This window comes from Colossoma macropomum, unplaced genomic scaffold (assembly GCF_904425465.1).
Source record: "Colossoma macropomum unplaced genomic scaffold, Colossoma_macropomum, whole genome shotgun sequence".
Classification (NCBI taxonomy): domain Eukaryota; kingdom Metazoa; phylum Chordata; class Actinopteri; order Characiformes; family Serrasalmidae; genus Colossoma; species Colossoma macropomum.
Genome location: NW_023494786.1, coordinates 35560102 through 35578166, shown reverse-complemented (window position 1 = coordinate 35578166; position 18065 = coordinate 35560102). Strand labels below are relative to the sequence as shown.

The window sequence follows — 18065 nt, the reverse complement described above, 5'->3', positions numbered from 1 at the left end:
CAACTACAGTTTTTGATGTCAAAATATATAATTACAATATTTGCTGGAATACTTTGAAATTCATTTCCACTCAGATCTGAAGATGAGGATGACCTCTGACACTAAAAATCAGACGGAGCTGACCTGTAGCTCTTCATGCAGTCTGACCTCTAAACCTTCTTATTACTACTGGTACAAAAATGGACGATATCAGCACACAACAAATGAACATCAGAAGGTTTTGAGTTCATATAGCAGTGATGATCCTGGCAGCTACTCCTGCTCTGTTAGCAGCCATCCTGAAATCCGATCCAATACAGTGTGTGAGTATGAAAGCTGTTCATATCTAATTGTTCAGTACTGATAAAAACAAAAACAGTGACAATCTTTTACTTTCACAGGTGTTTTTGACGAGAACTGCTGGAGTGTGACCTACTCAGACAGAAGAGTCTGTGCTTTGGAGGGGTCATCAGTGGACTTTCTCTGCACTTACTCATATCCCAGAGATCAGACAGTTAATAAAACATTCTGGCATAACTTTGGGCTGACAGATCTGAGTGTGGAAGAGCAGTTTACTGGTCGAGTGGAGTTTCTTGGAGATAAAGAGAGAAGCTGCACTCTGAGAATGAACAATCTGACAAAGAGTGACTCTGGAGAATATCGCTTTAGATTGATCACTGATACTGCAGGAGGGAGTTTCTCTGGTTATCCTGGAGTCATTCTGAGTGTTACAGGTATCTGTCCACACAAGTCTCTTCCTACTCACAATGCTTCATATGTCAAAATATTAGAAACACTGCACTTTCTATTTCTTTGCATGTTCAGATCTTCAGGTGAAAATGAGTCCCACCACTCCATCAGAAGGACAGACAGTAACACTGACCTGTATCTCCACCTGCACTCTGCCTAACAACACTCCTTACATCTGGTACAAGAACGGACAGCCTGTAACTAACAAACCCACCAGATACAACAAGCTGTACCTGGAGTCAGCAAACACTGAGGATGTTCTCCAGTATTCTTGTGCTTTAGGAGGTAACAGTTCTATGTACTAGCATATATCTAGCATGTTTTCAGAAATAACACTTTACCCTCACCATCATGATATGACAAACATCATTATTGTAGTATGTTTGGCATTGTTTGTTACATTATAAATAAAAGATTTTCAGTGTCATCCTCTGTACATAATCATGTTGTTCATTGTTTATTTCTGAATCTCCTGAAGGTTCAGAGGAGAGCACAGTGTTAATGTTCATCACAGTGGGAGTGTCAGTCTTTCTGGCTCTAATCCTCATCACAGTATCGATGTGGAGGTGCAGTTTGATCAGGAGGAAGAGAAAAGCAGTGAGAGATGCAGATGTTCAGGTACTGAGAGATGTTATTGCTTTCTTATGAACATGTTCCTATAAAGCTGCTGCTGAATAAATACTGAAGTTATATTGTTCTTATCTTTCTCTAATAGACCACAAAACCTAGAGACGACACCTACTCAGCTCTAAACCCCACCACCATGTCCTCAGATTACGACACTCTGACAGTGAGTCCATTGTATGACTGTAAAAGTGTTTTCCTGGTTTGTGTATTTGGTTTCATATTTTTTATTATTCTTGTATCTTCCAGCATCTTAGAGACTCTCCCAGTGACACCTACACAGCTCTGTATCCCACCACCATGTCCTCAGATTACGACACTCTGACAGTACAAACTGAAAATACACCAATATTAAATAAATGAATTGTGATGTTTTAAGTGACTGGTTTATGTAAAATGGACAAAGTTAAATACATTTCAATTAACTAAAACTGTTTATTTTGAACCATCAAGAATCACATTCCAATGAATCTCAAATAAATTGCACTGAAATGTTTCACTTTTGTTCGATCAATGATTAAATTTGATGTTTAAGTTACAAAGTCTGTGTATAGTGACTCTATTTAACGAAGTGGAAATGTGTGGCATAATTAAACTGATTTCATATAAAAATGTAATTTTTGATTTGTAAGTATGCAGTGCTTCATCAGCATCATTTTAATCAACTTTTCATCCATTATTTTTATAACTTTTACCTATTTAGCCTTTTCTCTTGTAAATACTTGCAAAATATCAATGTAAAGTGCTAATATTAATAACCTGATAGCCAATGAGTCACATAGAGAAAGCTACATTTGTCCTCAGCAACATTGTTTACTTTGACACTTATTCTACCCTATCTTTTGTACAAATCTTTCCCTGTAACACTTTATAAAAACTTTTTATAATAAATAATCAAATCATTAATAGTTATGAAGAAATCCTGAGATAATTAGAAATTCAAAGTGCTCACATTTTTAAATGGCAGTTCATGTAGTTGTTAATATTTATATTCATATTTACAAAATAACAGGTGTTTTCCTGTACATTTACAATAAGCACATTCACTAATAAATAAGGAGCTGTGCATCAGTTCATGTATATGGATTACTGCAGCAAATTACTCAAAGGTGTAACAATGAGACAGAGACAAACTTCATGCTTTATCTCATATATATATATATATATATATATATATATATATATATATATATATACACTTAATTAGATATCATATAAATATTAAATATAATATAAATGATTAGATAACTTATTTGTGAAGTTATAATAATAATTCCTGTTAACAGATGCATGTAAAATATATGCTTCTTTAGTTGTAGACTTTTTTGTTATAGTTAACGTCAAGTTGAAACTAAATAATGCTGTTTAAAAGCTTCCTTTGTCCTGTATGAACTAATGATTTGTTCATAGCTATTATTGATCCGTTAATGGTTCGTGAAAGAAAGTTACTATGAAGTGTTAGCAGTTTTCCCTACTGAGCTTTTTGTGAATTTGTATTAAATATGACTCCATAAATGTTGATGTGTTTAAAACTTTTCACTAAAGCAGCATTTTGACAGTTAAAATGTAATAACTAATAATAACTTAAGTTATAATGTTAATAATTAATAAATGGTCATAAGGCCATTTGAATTACCAAGATGTATCAAACCAACCAGGAAAACCTATGAAATTCTGTGATTCTCCAAGTACAACGTAGAACACCACATCTGGGAGCAGATTAATAGAACAAAGAACAACAAATACCAAGGGTAGTTTAGGCAGAAGACAGATATCTGAGAATGAGTGAGCAGTAAACCAGTAAAGGAAAGTTACTGACTGTTCCACTTCTCGAATGCTGCCTCACAACCACAAAGATCACAACAGTACCACATTAATTTTCTATAAATACTTGCGACCAAATGCAATCAAACTCAAATTATAACTAAAAATGCTTTTAGAAAATTATAATTACAAATTAAGTTTCCAACTAACTTCACTTTTAAGAGACATTTTTGAAAATGTAATTCTGTATTATGGTTTTGGTATCTTTGTTAGTGTTGAAACTGTTTTAACCCTTAGAAACCTAAAATTTGAGGGATTTTTTGGTATTTTTGGGGTCAATTACAATTACCATTGCAATTATAGTATAAAAGTATAGTAATTAAAGTATTTACATGCGACAGTCACACATGTCATATTTTGTTATTTTCAGGAGATGCTAGTCTACTCAGATATGCCATTTTTTGACAAATAAATGCTAACAGAAATTTGCACAAACAAAAATGTACCTAGCGGCTGCTAAACTTTCTATTTTTTTTTGTTAAAGAGATCTTGAAAACAAGTGCAGTTGTAGTTATCTTTTCAGAAATTGTTAGTCTGGAGTGTCTGTGAGCTGAAAGTGCAATAATTTTGATGGTGATTCATTCTGTTGGTTATTATGAGCAAAAATAAATGCGTAGCATAAGGCAGACATGTTTTTTATTGATTTCCTGTCCTCTTGGATTCAGGCCGAGTCCTAAAACTCTGATACACAGCAAGACAGACTTTATTTTTAATTACAAACTGAGTTGCATATTTAATATCAGATATTTTTAATACTCGAAATCAATGTAAACTGAAAGCCCTTCATTTAAAATATGAAAAGCACTGATGTAATATAACAATAGCGAGTGGGTTTGGGTGATTTTGGATCTCTGGCTGATGGACGGTCACAGGTGGATCAAATCACTCTGGATGGTGAGGCAGAGTCTGATGAGTGATCTGATTGTGAATCATGTCGCTGTTTTAACTCTTTGTTTGAATTTGAAGGCCAAACAGCAGAGCAATAATATCAGGATTTTAGGTGCCAAATTGCTCACTGATGCTGACATCACAGCTCATCACACTTGCTAGTTAGGGGTGGGTCTGCTGAATGTCCTGATATGTGGATCATGTTTGTATCTTAAACCGTTCTGAAGTTATGAAGGCCAGAAGTGACCGAACGTCTCTGGGTCCTAAGGGTTAAACTGAGATCAGTTCCTGTGTTTATGGGATCATCAATGAACTTCACACTTCCTTGTGTCTCTTATGCTTCTATTAATGGTTGACTATAGAAACAGCAGCAGCAGTAACATGTTGTCTATCAGAGATGTATAGTACTGTGCAAAACTCAGGAAACCCCTTCATTTATTTAACTTCAACGTAAAACAGACATTTAGTACAAGTTATTCATTTTTCAGACCTTGAAAAACTGAGAGTAAGTCAGATTTGTTCTGAGACTGAAAAACTGAAAACACAATATTGAAATCACTTGAGCAGAAAATCTGACTATTAAGTACAAAACCAGACACCAACCATAGCTTGATGAACAGCAAAGATTATATGAAGCAAATGGAGAAACGTTCCTTAGAACCCTACTGAATCTCATCCTATAGAACTCTATTGAAGCTCAGCTCATGCAACCCGACTGTAGCTCAAGCCTTAGAATCCCACTGAAGCTCATCCTCCAGAATCCTATGGAAGCTCAGCCCATACAATCCTACTGAAGGGGAAAACACAGAATCCCACTAAAGCTCATCCTATAGAACTCCACTGATGTTCATCCCAAAGAACACTACTTAAGTGCATCACATAGAACCCTACTAAAGCTCAACTACTAGACAAGCAAATGGATCCTAGAGATGATCAAATCTCATCTCTCACTGGTGCTGTTTAATAACTAAGTCTACACCCTCAGTTAGCCTAGCATTGCAAATCTTAAAGCTTACTGTTGTGATGGTAACTGGATGAACAAAAGCTGTATAATACTGCATGTGCCCTAAAGGTGCTAGTGGGTATTGACATTACCATAGTATTGATAATGGGATAAACAAAGGAGACTTTTAATCCTTGTTATGAAAGTTGCTCATAAATAATCAAACAGTGAGATACCGAATTAGCTACTGAATCAGAATCAGAATCACTTTATTTTGACATGTATGTTAGATGTACAAGGAATCTGTCTTGGTGAATCACATGTATGACACGTAACACATTGAAAAGAACAGACAAGCAAACAGACTCTTAACAAAGGCTTAATTCAGGGACAAATAAAATAATAATAAAATAAATAGAATAAAGAATTAATAGCGAATGTAGCAAAGAGCCAGTGTGAAAGAAGCTAAAGAAATTTATGATCTATATAATAGATCTAAATCTAAATAATATTAACATTTGTAAATAGGTTCATTCGTATAGTGTAAACAAGCCTCGTGCTACAGGAGGAGTTACTGTAATGCAGTGAGGAAAGTTTGATGGTCAGTTTGAGTTTAAAGTGTGACATGCCCACTCTGGGGGAAAAAGCTGTTAGCATGTCTGGCTGTGCTGGTTTTAGTGGTCCTAAATCTTCTACCACAGGGGAATGTTTGGAAGAGGTGATGTCCAGGCTGAGAGTGGTCAGCTGAACCTTGCTAGCACACATCATTACCCTGCTGTTGTAGACATCCTGAAGTGTTGGCAGATAGATCCAATGATCCTCTCTGCTGTCCTGATTATGTGCTGGAGTTCAGCTCGTTCTTGTGAGGTGGCTCTCTTAGCGATAAAGACTGTGTTCCCCTCCAACTTCAGGTCCCTGGATATATTGGTGCAAAGGAAATTTGAGGGACTCCACTGTGGAAAGAGAGCTGTTGGGTAGTTTGGTTGAGCAGAAGTGGTTGCTCAGTGATGCAGTTCTAAAGACATGCAGATGATGTTTTACATTTCAGTGGTAATTTCAAGGAAAAACAATGGAATAAAATTCAGCCCCTCTCTTAGGAACCTACTGAAACAGAAACTCACCATAATATAATTCATTAATTCTAGTGAATTTCTCACACTGTGCTAACTTACTGAAAGTGAGCTGAGAGGAGCATGTGAGTGTGATGTGCTGTATGCTGAATATATTCTACTGCAGTTCTACTCTAACTTCATTCCCTTTACTGTGCTGACAGTACAGTTAATTGCACCCATTATTCATAAAAACTGACGACTTGCATAAAATTCCAGCTAACTTCACTTTAAAGAGACAAAAAAAATCTAATTCCATATTACGGCTTTGGTCTCTAAATTAAAGTGTTGAAACTGTTTTAAACTGAGGTCAGTTCCTCTTTTCCTTCACACTTCCTTGTGCCTCTCATGTTTCTAATAATGTTTAATTATTAATAGAAACAGCAACAGCAGCAGAAGTGGCAGTCACACATTGTCCATCAGATACACAGCACTGTGCAAACATTTATTCTTAATTTCTATTCAAACCAACCATCAAGTACAGATTATTGATTTTTCAGATTTTGTTGAAAAACTGAAAACGAGGCAAATTTGTGCTGACACTGAAAAACTGAGAGCACCAGCCCTGCAACTGAAAACTCAGACCCATTTGACGTGACATGATCACTTGTGGTGGGTGGACAATAGACCAGAATGCAGGAGTTCAAACTGGACTGTTCAGTACAAAATCGGACACCAGGTGACCTCAGCTTGACAGACATTAAAGATTACATAAAACCAGTGGAGGAACGTTCCACAGAACCCTACTAAAGCTCATCCCATATAAGCCTACTTAAGCACAGCACACAGAACCCTACCAAACAAACCTCTCACTAGAACCCTAGAGAACCAAGCTGAAGCTCTTATTTTGCACATATTATTGTAAGAACCAACTCACTGGCAAAGACAATTATGCTCAGAACCAGTAACAAGATGGATGGAGACAATCAGAGGAATCAACAATCAGAGGAAACTCAAGCATTAAGAATCCTGAGGATCCAATAAGAAGACAGGGCGGTCTGGAGAAACAGTGTCCAAATGGTCAGCAGGGGTCAGAACAGACTTCACAGCACTTTATTATAATAAAAATAATCTTGGCTTGTTAATAGACTTTGATTATTTCTTTACATTAAACATAGAGCTTTGCATCTGTCATGTACTGTTTTATATAAACATCTATAACAAAGTCCAAAGTTACTTATTCATGTTAATAACAATGTGACTAAGTATAAATGAACAGTAAATGAAGGAAGGAACTTCTGAAAACACAGAAAAGGGAAGGAAGTTCGAGCTGGACTGCAGTAGCTCATATTTACCGCACTCACACTCCTCACAGCGAACTTTAAGTGGACTACAAAAGAGTGGACAGTGTTCATTACAGAATGTAAGTAACATGTTCTTTACTAGAGCTGCTCTGTATGCAAACTGTTTAAAACTGTGAGGGATTTAACTGTGTGAATACAGTGAAACGGAGAAGTTCGAGCACTGTGGTTAAAGTGTTCACTTTCTCAACCTGATCTGAGCTCAACAAGATAAAAAAAGAGTTATTTTTGTACTTATTAATGTGTAATTACAACAACTAATGGCAAAATTGCAAGTTATCTGAAGGAATAACACTTTGAGAAATGATTCCTACTCATTCTCTCTGTGTGTTAGTCTTAGTCTTGGTCTCTTTGTCTTTGGCTTCTCTGTGTAGATCACTCTGATCTGTATCTCATACAGCTGTATGGTGAATAATGTAGATCTGTGAATAAAAACTGCTTCAGCTATTTTATTCTACCCTGTAGATGTAAAATGGCTCATCAGTTCAACCTAAAAAAGTACTTCATGTAGTAAAAAGCAATTGAACTAGTTTTAGTCAACTCAAAAATTACTTGTTCAGTCAAGCCTTTGGTAATTAGTTTTTCAAGTTAGAGGATGGTGGAGCAGAGGGGCGCTGATATCTCAGAGAGCCCCCATATCTCAGTTACCTTTCTGTCTCTTCCTCTTAGTGAGGCTGTAATAGCTCAACCTGCCACTTCTGGCCAGCCTTCTGGACCAGTTTGACCACCAAGGAACTTCTGCTGTACAGCACTGTGCAAACCTCACCTGCAAGAACTGACCCTTCTGATGATGCTGCTGCATCTTATATATAAATAAACTTTGACTTTATCTTTGATTGAATGAATCCTTCATTTAAAGCATTTATTTATGTTGAAGAAAACGAGTTAATTTAAATGTTACCACATGAAGTTGAACTGATAAGCCATTTTATTTAGTGTGCAGTACACTGGTTTGTTAGTAGATTCTTGTTTTATTTCTAGAACATCAGTTTTGGTCTTCTGGATGTGTAATTGACTTTAAATGATTCACCTTCCATTTCTTTTGAGTGATGAAAGTTAACCCCTTAAAATCAAGGCTTATATATATACACACACATATTAGAGCTTATTATTCAGTAACTACAGGGACTTCAGATATTCCATCAACTGCTAGTACTTTTATCACTACTGACTTTTCAAAAGGATTTGATAAAGTGGATTTGACTGTTGCTATGAAACGACTGGTACAGTTAGAAGTCAGGCCTGCTTTAATGCCTTGGCTCTGTAGCTTTGTGTGTGGTCGTCTGCAAAGAGTTCGGTATCAGAGTTGCTACTCTGATTGGCAAGAACTTACTGGGGGAGTGGCACATGGTACATTACTGGGGTTGATGTTGAATCCAACCAAATGCATCATCATGACAGTGACTTTTAAGAAGAACCCACCTCCCCCTAAACCATTTATAGAATGGCTTACATCTTTATGAGGCATACGTTGTCTTGCTAATTTATTTATTTATTTATTTTATTTTTTCTTTCTTTTATAAATGTGTAAGTGAGCAATAAATTCAATTCAATTCAGTGCAAACTTGTTGGGCGATTCTTAGGTTCTAATGTGTGATAAAACTTTGGGCCCACCTGGCAATTTGAGTTTATTTATATAGCGCCTTTTACAACAGGCGTTGTCACAAAGCAGCTTTACAGAAAAATCAAGGTATGAGCCCCCATCAGCCTCACCAATGGCGACAGTGGCAAGACAAAAACCTCGCTAGGAGGAAGAAACCTTGAGAGGAACCGAGACTCAAAAAGGGAACCGAGAAGAATAAGAAGAATAAGGGGAGGAGAATAAGGTTTGACCATCACAATAAGTATAAGAATTAGCGTTGTGCAGTAGCAGCAGCAGCGGCAGTATAAAGGTTTACAACAAATTCTATCCAGATATTTGTATACATAAAAATATTATGTATGTTTTTGTTTTATGTTGTAAAATAATAAATATTCAACAAACCTGTGGAAAGAGCTCTTTGCTAGATCTCTTTCTGTTTCTGGTGTCAGGTCAGGTGGAACCATGAACTTCACATATAGAATCCTATCCCTGATCATCCTGCTGAACATTACAGGTATTTAGATATATTTATCATTATTTAATATGTAAGCTTTTACATCACAATGAAGTAATAAGCTTCTACATCATAATTTACAAAAGCATGTACTAACCAGGAATTTAATCACTATTAGTTTATAAAGTAACAGTTTTCTTTTATAACTTTATAATGAGTTACTAATGAACAAATCTGAAAATAATTTGATCCATCTGATCATTAGTGAATATTGTGGTGACAGTATAGAATAAGACACACGAAACATTGTGCTTTAAGGTGAATGCTCTTTTAATGAACAGGCAGCACATGAGAACTGCCTCTCAGAAAGCTGGACAGGCCATCAAAAGTCAAACAACTCCAGTCCACAGACTTACAGAGCCACTACCACCAACCCACACCCAGATAATAACACACAGATAACACACAAACACCCTCCAGGATAACAGCAACAGCTATTAACAACAATAAAGTCTCTCCTACAGTGAGTGCAGCACTAACTACGATCCTCCTCACATGACCGCTCTGCAAAGCCACGCCTCCTGGCTCGTATGGCCATGCAAGCCAGTAGTGGAATGTTACAATATATAGGGAGTGTTTTCAAAAGGGATATTTATAATAATAACAATAACAATAATAATAATAATAATAATGACTGCTAATGCAATGTGTTCTCTGTAAACCTTAAAGCTTGTAAACATTAATAATCAGCTGTGTTTATATATATTTATATATATATATATATATATATATATGTATGTATGTTATGATGTCAACACAGATCAGACGCTCGCAGATAAAAGGACAATGTTGAAGTTTACTTGAGGTTTTGATGGATGTACAGAGGGCATAGTCAAAACAGGCGAGGGTCAGAACCAGAGAGCTAGAAAACCAAAACAAACGGGACATCCAGAGAGTAGTCAAAACCAGTCCGAGCTCAAAAACCAAATATCATACAATTCCAGCGAACACACCAAAAAAGGGCAAAGACGAAAAGGGCAGGTCAGAAATACAAAAAAACAGGTCATACATGAAAGAACTTGCAAACAAAGACCGCTCAGTACGCAACGAAAAAGGGTTGGCAATACTTCGCAAAGTTCAGAGCTAAAGCACAGGCTTTATATACAAACTGGCTTATAAGCTGTGAAGAAAAACAGGTGTGACAGTTTAGAATTCTGGTGAGGCTGAACGCTGAAAGGAATGTTCATTGGTTGATGGCAGTGGAGTAGGAGTCACGTGGTCTCCCACTGTATCATGGGAGTTGTAGTCCTCTGGGCCGTTCAAGGACTCAAGGGACCTGAGCAAAAACGAACATGTGGAGGAGGCGTCCTCGGCAGAAGGCGTGACAGTATATATATATATATATATATATATATATATATATATATATATATATATGTATATATATGTATATGTACACACACACACACACACACACACATATGAAATTAAAATTCTGTTTATACAAAAATCTAGAAATACTCAAGAACTCAAAATTGTTTAAACTAACAAAAATAAAATAATACAATACTTATTATATTAAAGAGAAGAATAGAGACCACCTGGGACAGGAGGAAAACAAACAACACAGGTGGAAACACCAATGACAAGACTGGGCTACATGGGAGGTGACAGAAGGGGCAGAGCCAGGACAATGTGACATCATCTTACTTTAGGGCCTGCAAACATAATTTATAAGTCATTTCTAAACCATAATCAAGTAATGTTTGTATGTCTTTTAAAGTCATTATAATATACTGATTAATGATAAACCCATTAGTTCATGACTAAACTATTTTGAATTAACTGCTAATAGATGTCTTATAAACCATTGTTATTATAATGCACTACCAACACTTGTTTAACATGCATGTCATGGAGAAAGCATGCAAGTACACAGTTTCATTACTGATCATCATTATTAACAGTAAAGTTACAAAGTATCTCAGAATAAACAACAAGAAGAAACAGGAAACACAGGAGTTCAAAGAACAGGAACGAAACAATGAACTAGGCATGTTTAGGAATTTTGCGACCAATTACAGAAATAACCTGTTTAATCAGAACTAATATCAGTGAGATTCAGTAGAAACGTTGATTCCTGTGATTCCTGCACACTCAGTGATTCACACTGTTTCAGTTTCAGGTTCTTTGGGTGAGACTCTGAGAGTGACCTGCAGTCCTCAGACTATCTGTGCTCTACGGGAATCAACAGTGACCCTGCAGTGCTCTCACTCAAACACCAACATCAGACCTCAGCACAGCTTCTGGTTCAGCAACAAACAAAAAGCTAAATGGAGGAACGAGGAAGATCCAGAGGATTTAGCTCTAGACTCAGACTACGCAGGACGAGTGAGATACACAACCAACAGAAACAGATACAGCTCAACTCTTACAATATCAGAGCTGAGAGAGAGAGACTCAGGAGAATATCACCTCATGATCATTACAGAAACAGGACAGAAATATTCCAGCTCAACAGCAGTTACTCTAACAGTTTCAGGTAATACAGCTCAACTACAGTGATCTGATCAGTCAGTTTAATGACTTTGTCATGTTAAAATATGTGTACAAGATATCTGATAATATATTTCTAAATTCATTTCCACTCAGATCTGAAGATGAGGATGACCTCTGACACAAAAAATCAGATGGAGCTGACCTGTAGCTCTTCATGCAGTCTGACCTCTAAACCTTATTACTACTACTGGTACAAAAATGGACAATATCAATACTCAACCAATGAACATCAGATGGTTTTGAGTTCATATAGTAGTGATGATTCCGGTGGCTACTCCTGCTCTGTTTTACACCATATTCAAATCTATTCCAATACAGTGTGTGAGTATGAAACCTGTTTATAACTCTTTATAATTGTTTACTACCACTGAAACCAAAAAACTCAATCATTTGCTTTTACAGGTATTAATGATAAGAACTGCTGGAGTGTGACCTACTCAGACAGAAGAGTCTGTGCTTTGGAGGGTTCATCAGTGGACTTTCCCTGCACTTACTCATATCCCAGAGATCAGACAGTTACTAAAACATTCTGGTATTACTTTCGGCCTCAAGTGGAGCCGACAGATCTGAGTGTGGAAGAGCAGTTTGCTGGTCGAGTGGAGTTTCTTGGAGATAAAGAGAGAAACTGCACTCTGAGAATGAACAATCTGACAAAGAGTGACTCTGGAGAATATCACTTTAGATTCATCACTGATACTGCAGGAGGGAGATTTTCTGGTGAACCTGGAGTCATTCTGAGTGTTGCAGGTATGTGTCCACACCCAACTGTAACTTAGGTTCTTCCTATTCACAATGCTGGATATGTCAGAATATTAAAAAATGCTACACATACTTTTTTTCCATGTTCAGATCTTCAGGTGAAAGTGAGTCCCACCACTCCATCAGAAGGACAGACAGTAACACTGACCTGTATCTCCACCTGCACTCTGCCCAACAACACCACTTACATCTGGTACAAGAACGGACAGCCTATAACTAACAGACCCACCAGATACAACAAGCTGTACCTGGAGTCAGCAAACACTGAGGATGTTCTCCAGTATTCTTGTGCTGTAGGAGGTAACAGTCCTATGCAGGCCTACACAGCCTGTAAAGCTTGTCCAACCTTACAATGCTAGCTACATAAAAATGTAACTGTGGTTAGAGCATGGATAAAAGCCATTACACCACTGGCTTATAATCCACCTACAGTCCATTTCAGAAGAATATTTTGTCTTTCATCCTTTATAATTCGGTAATTCCAGCACATAAGTTGGTGCATCATAATAACAAAGTTAAGTCAAATCTTAGAAGTAACATTTCTCAAATTCTGATCCTGTCATTGTGTATTTGTGATGGTCCTGAAGGTCCAGATGAGAGCACAGTGGGATGTTATCCAGTATTCTTGTGCTTTAGGAGGTAACAGTTCTATGCAGGTCTGACAGAAATAAAACTTTACCTTTACCATCATAATAGTAATGAGAAATGCTGGCTATTTCAGATTTAACTACATCTTTGTGATGTACATCATTATTATGGTATGTTTGGCATTGTTTGTTACAATATAAATAAAAGATCATGTTGTTTATTGTTTATTTATGAATCTCCTGAAGGTTCAGAGGAGAGCACAGTGTTAATGTTCATCACAGTGGGAGTGTCAGTCTTTCTGGCTCTAATCTTCATCACAGTATCGATGTGGAGGTGCAGTTTGATCAGGAGGAAGAGAAAAGCAGTGAGAGATGCAGATGTTCAGGTACTGAGAGATGTTATTGCTTTCTTATGAACATGTTCCTATAAAGCTGCTGCTGAATAAATACTGAAGTTATATTCTTCTGATCTTTCTCTAATAGACCACAAAATCTAGAGACGACACCTACTCAGCTCTAAACCCCACCACCATGTCCTCAGATTACGACACTCTGACAGTAAGTCCATTGTATGACTGTAAAAGTGTTTTCCTGGTTTCTGTATTTAGTTGTGAGTGTTTTTTATTATTCTTGTATCTTCCAGCATCTTAGAGACTCTCCCAGTGACACCTACACAGCTCTGAATCCCACCACCATGTCCTCAGATTACGACACTCTGACAGTACAAACTGAAAATACATCAATATTAAATAAATGAATTGTGATGTTTTTAAGTGACTGGTTTATGTAAAATGGACAAAGTTAATGTAAATACATTTCAGTTAACTAAAACTGTTTATTTTAAACCATCAAGAATCACATTCCAATGTATCTCACGTAACAAAGTCTGGGTATAGTGACTGTATTGAACTGAATGGAAATGTGCGGCATAATTAAACTGATTTCATATAATAATGTATTTTTTGATTTGTAAGGATGCAGTGGTTCAACCTTTCATCCAGTATTTTTATCACTCTTACCTATTTACTCGTTTCCTCCTGTAAATACTCACAAAAAAGTGCTAATATTAATAACCTGATAGCCAAGGAGTCACGTAGAGGAAGCTACAATTGTACTTAGCAACTTTATTTACTTTGACACTTATTGTATCCTGTCTGTTGTACAAATCTCTCCCTGTAACACTTAATAAAAATTTTTATAATAAATAATTAATTATTAATAGTTAGGAAGAAATCCTGAGATGAAAATCTAAGTGCACACATTTATAAATGGCAGTTCATGTATATGAATTACTGTAGGAAATTACTTAAGTGTGTGAATATGTGATAGTGACAAACTTCATGCTTTATCTAGTATGTTTATATATGAGTAATGAAAAATATCTTATGGCTAAATAATTCGATAACTTATGTGTGAAGTTATAATTCCTGTTAACAGATGTATGTAAAATATATGTTTCTTTAGTTGTAGACTTTTTGTTATAGTTAACGTCAAGTTGAAACTAAGTAGTACTGTTTAAAAGCTTCCTGTGTCTTGTATGAATGAATGATTTGTTCATAGCTATCAGTGATCAGTTAATGGTTTATGAAAGAAAGTGTATCTAGAGTGTTTGCAGTTTTCCCTGCTGAGCGCTTTGTGAATTTGTATGCGACTCAGTAAATGTTGATGTGTTTTACACTTCACTAAATCAGCATTTTGACAGTTAAATGTTAATAACTCATTAATAAATGGTCATAAGGCCATTTGAATGACCAAGATGTATCAAACCAACGAGGAAAACCTAAAATCTGTGATTCTCCAAGTACAACAAAGAAAACCTCATCTGGAAGCAGATTAATAGAACAAAGAACAACAAATACCAGGGATAGTTTAGGCAGAACACCGATATCTGAGAATGAGTGAGCAGTAAACCAGTAAAGGAAGGATGCCAACTGTTCCACATCAGGAATGCCATCCTAATGAAGACGCCACCCAACCACAAAGATCACAACAGCACCACATTAATGCCCAGTGTGCATCACTATTCACTTTTAATAGACATTTTTTAAATGTAATTCTTTATTATGGCTTTGGTCTCTATGTTAGTGCTGAAACTGTTTTAACCCTTAGAAACCTAAAATTTCAGGGATTTTGTATTTTTGGGGTCAATTACGATTACGATTGCAATTATTGTATAATACTATAGTAATTACAATATTCACATGGGACAGTCACACAGGCCATGTGTTATTTTCAGGAGACCCTGGGCTGCTCAGATATGCCATTGTTTTACATGTAAATGATCACAGAAATTTGATATCTTTAAGAATTTGGGTCATTTCTGATCAAATATTTACCCAGCACCTGCTAAATTTTGTACTCTTTAATTATAGAGATCTTGAAAACAAGTGCAGTTGTAGTTGTCTTTATAGAAGTTATTAGTCTGGAGTGTCTGTGAGCTGAAAGTGCAATAATTCTGATGGTGATTCATTCTGTTGGTTATTATGAGTAAAAATAAATGCATAGCATAAGGCGGACATGTTTTTTATTGGTTTCCTGTCCTCTTGGATTCAGGCTGAGTCCTAAAACTCTGATACACAGCAAGAAAGGCTTTATTTTTAGTTACAAACTGAGTTGCATATTTAATATCAGATATTTTTAATACTCAAAATCAATGTAAACTGAAAGCCCTTTGTTTATAATATGAAGGCTGAAAGCAAAGATGTAATATAACAGTAGCGAGTGGGTTTGGGTGATTTTGGAGCTGGATCTCTGGCTGATGGACGGTCACAGGTGGATGAGATCACTCTGGACGGTGAGGCGGGGTCTGATGATGATCTGATGTGTGAATCATGTCACTGTTTTAACCCTTTGTTGGAATATGGAGGCCAAACAGCAGAGCAATAATATCAGGATTTTAGGTGATATTCAGAGCCGAGTTACTCACTGACGCTGACGTCACAGCTTGATGATGATGTTATGCTCACTAGTTAGGGGCGGGTCTGCTGAATGTCCTGATATGTGGATCATGTTTGTATCTTAAACCATTCTGACGTTATGAAGGCTAGCAGTGACCTAACGTCTCCGGGTCCTAAGGGTTAAACTGAGGTCAGTTCCTGTGTTTATGAGATCATCATTGAACTTCACACTTCCTTGTGTCCCTTATGCTTCTATTAATGTTTGATTATAAATGGAACAGCAGCAGCAGCAGCGACATGTTGTCTATCAGAGATGTATAGTGCTGTGCAAAACTCAGGAAACCCCTTCATTTATTTAATTTCAACGTAAAACAGACATTTAGTACAACAGACTTTTTAAAAAACAAAGTAAGTCAGATTTGTTTTGAAATCGGACTGTTAAGGACAAAACCAGACACCAGTCAACCACAGCTTGATAAACAGCAAAGATTATATGAAACAAGTGGAGAAAAGTTCCTTCGAACTCTACTGATTCTCATCCTGTAGAACTCTACTGAAGCTCAGCTCATACAACCCGACTGTAGCTCAAGCCTTAGAATCCCACTGAAGCTCATCCTCCAGAATCATATGGAAGCTCAGCCCATACAATCCTACTGAAGGAGAAAACACAGAATCCCACTAAAGCTCATCCTCTAGCATCCCACTGATGTTCATCCCAAAGAACCCTACTAAAGCACATTTTGAGAACCAGTTCACTGGAAAAAAAACATTTTCTGTCTATTGGGCCATCCACTCTCTTTGGGGGCTTTAACTCACTACACAGAATGTAATTGATAAACCAATAAGCTGGCCAGGATATTGGGGTGATGTATTGTTGGTATTGGAATCAGCCAATGAGTACCTTTTTTGCACTTTTCACATACAAGAGATTGTTTGTATGATGTAACATGCTTCTTTGTGTCAAATAAATTACACACAGCAGTCAAATACTGTATGAAGAATATAGTTGTGTGGTTCTGTTTAATAACTAAGTCTGAATCCCCTCCGTTAGACAAACATTGCAAATCTTAAAGCTTACCGTTGTGATGGTAACTGGATTTAAAAAGTTGTATAACACTACATGTGCCCTAAATGTGTTAGGGGGCATTAACACTATCATACTATTGATAATGGGATAAACAAAGGCTACTTTAATTCCTTGTTATGAAAGTTGCTCATAAATAAATCACACATTGAGACCAAGCTACCGAATCAGAATCTGAATCACTTTATTTTGACAAGTAAGTTAGATGTACAAGGAATCTGTCCTGGTGAGTCACATGTATAACATATAACATATTGATCAGAACAAGCCAACAGACTCTTTACAGATGCTTAATTCAGGGAAAAATAAAAATAATAATACAACAAATAGAATAAAGAATTAATAGTGAATATAGCAAAGAGCCAATGTGAAAGAAGCTAAAGAAATGTGTACATATTTAAATAAAATCAATGTTTGTAAGTGTGAACATTTGCACAGTGTAAATAAGCATTCGGTTCCAGAGGAGTTACTGTCCTACAGTGAGGGAGGTTTGATGGAGTGTGATGTGTCCACTGTGGTTAATGAGCTACAGCTCTGGAGATAAAGCTGTTAGCATGTCTGGATGTGCTGCTTTTGATGGTCCTGAATGTGGATTGAGATGGGGTATCTGGAAGAGGTGATGTCCGGGGAGAGAGGGGTCAGCTGTAACTTTGCTGTTGTAGATGTCCTGAAGCGTTGCCACATAGATCCAATGTCCTCTCCGCTGTCCTGATTATGTGCTGAAG

At 36.6% G+C, this 18065-nt stretch overlaps 2 protein-coding genes across 2 annotated transcripts; both read left to right on the top strand.

Annotated features, from left to right (window-relative positions):
• Nucleotides 1-504: 504 nt before the first annotated feature.
• LOC118797173 (sialoadhesin-like) lies at nt 505-1743 on the top strand. Its single transcript, XM_036556431.1, has 5 exons — nt 505-713; nt 805-1014; nt 1208-1347; nt 1445-1519; nt 1603-1743. Exons 1-5 carry the CDS (start codon nt 605-607, stop codon nt 1714-1716), a joined length of 648 nt encoding a protein of 215 aa, XP_036412324.1. The 5' UTR covers nt 505-604; the 3' UTR covers nt 1717-1743.
• A 5672-nt stretch (nt 1744-7415) lies between these two features.
• LOC118826854 (sialoadhesin-like) lies at nt 7416-13789 on the top strand. The gene is made up of 8 exons (XM_036597880.1): nt 7416-7480; nt 9455-9514; nt 11634-11996; nt 12107-12334; nt 12416-12760; nt 12863-13072; nt 13360-13411; nt 13606-13789. Exons 2-8 carry the CDS (start codon nt 9463-9465, stop codon nt 13787-13789), a joined length of 1434 nt encoding a protein of 477 aa, XP_036453773.1. The 5' UTR covers nt 7416-7480; nt 9455-9462.
• The last annotated feature ends 4276 nt before the right edge of the window (nt 13790-18065 follow it).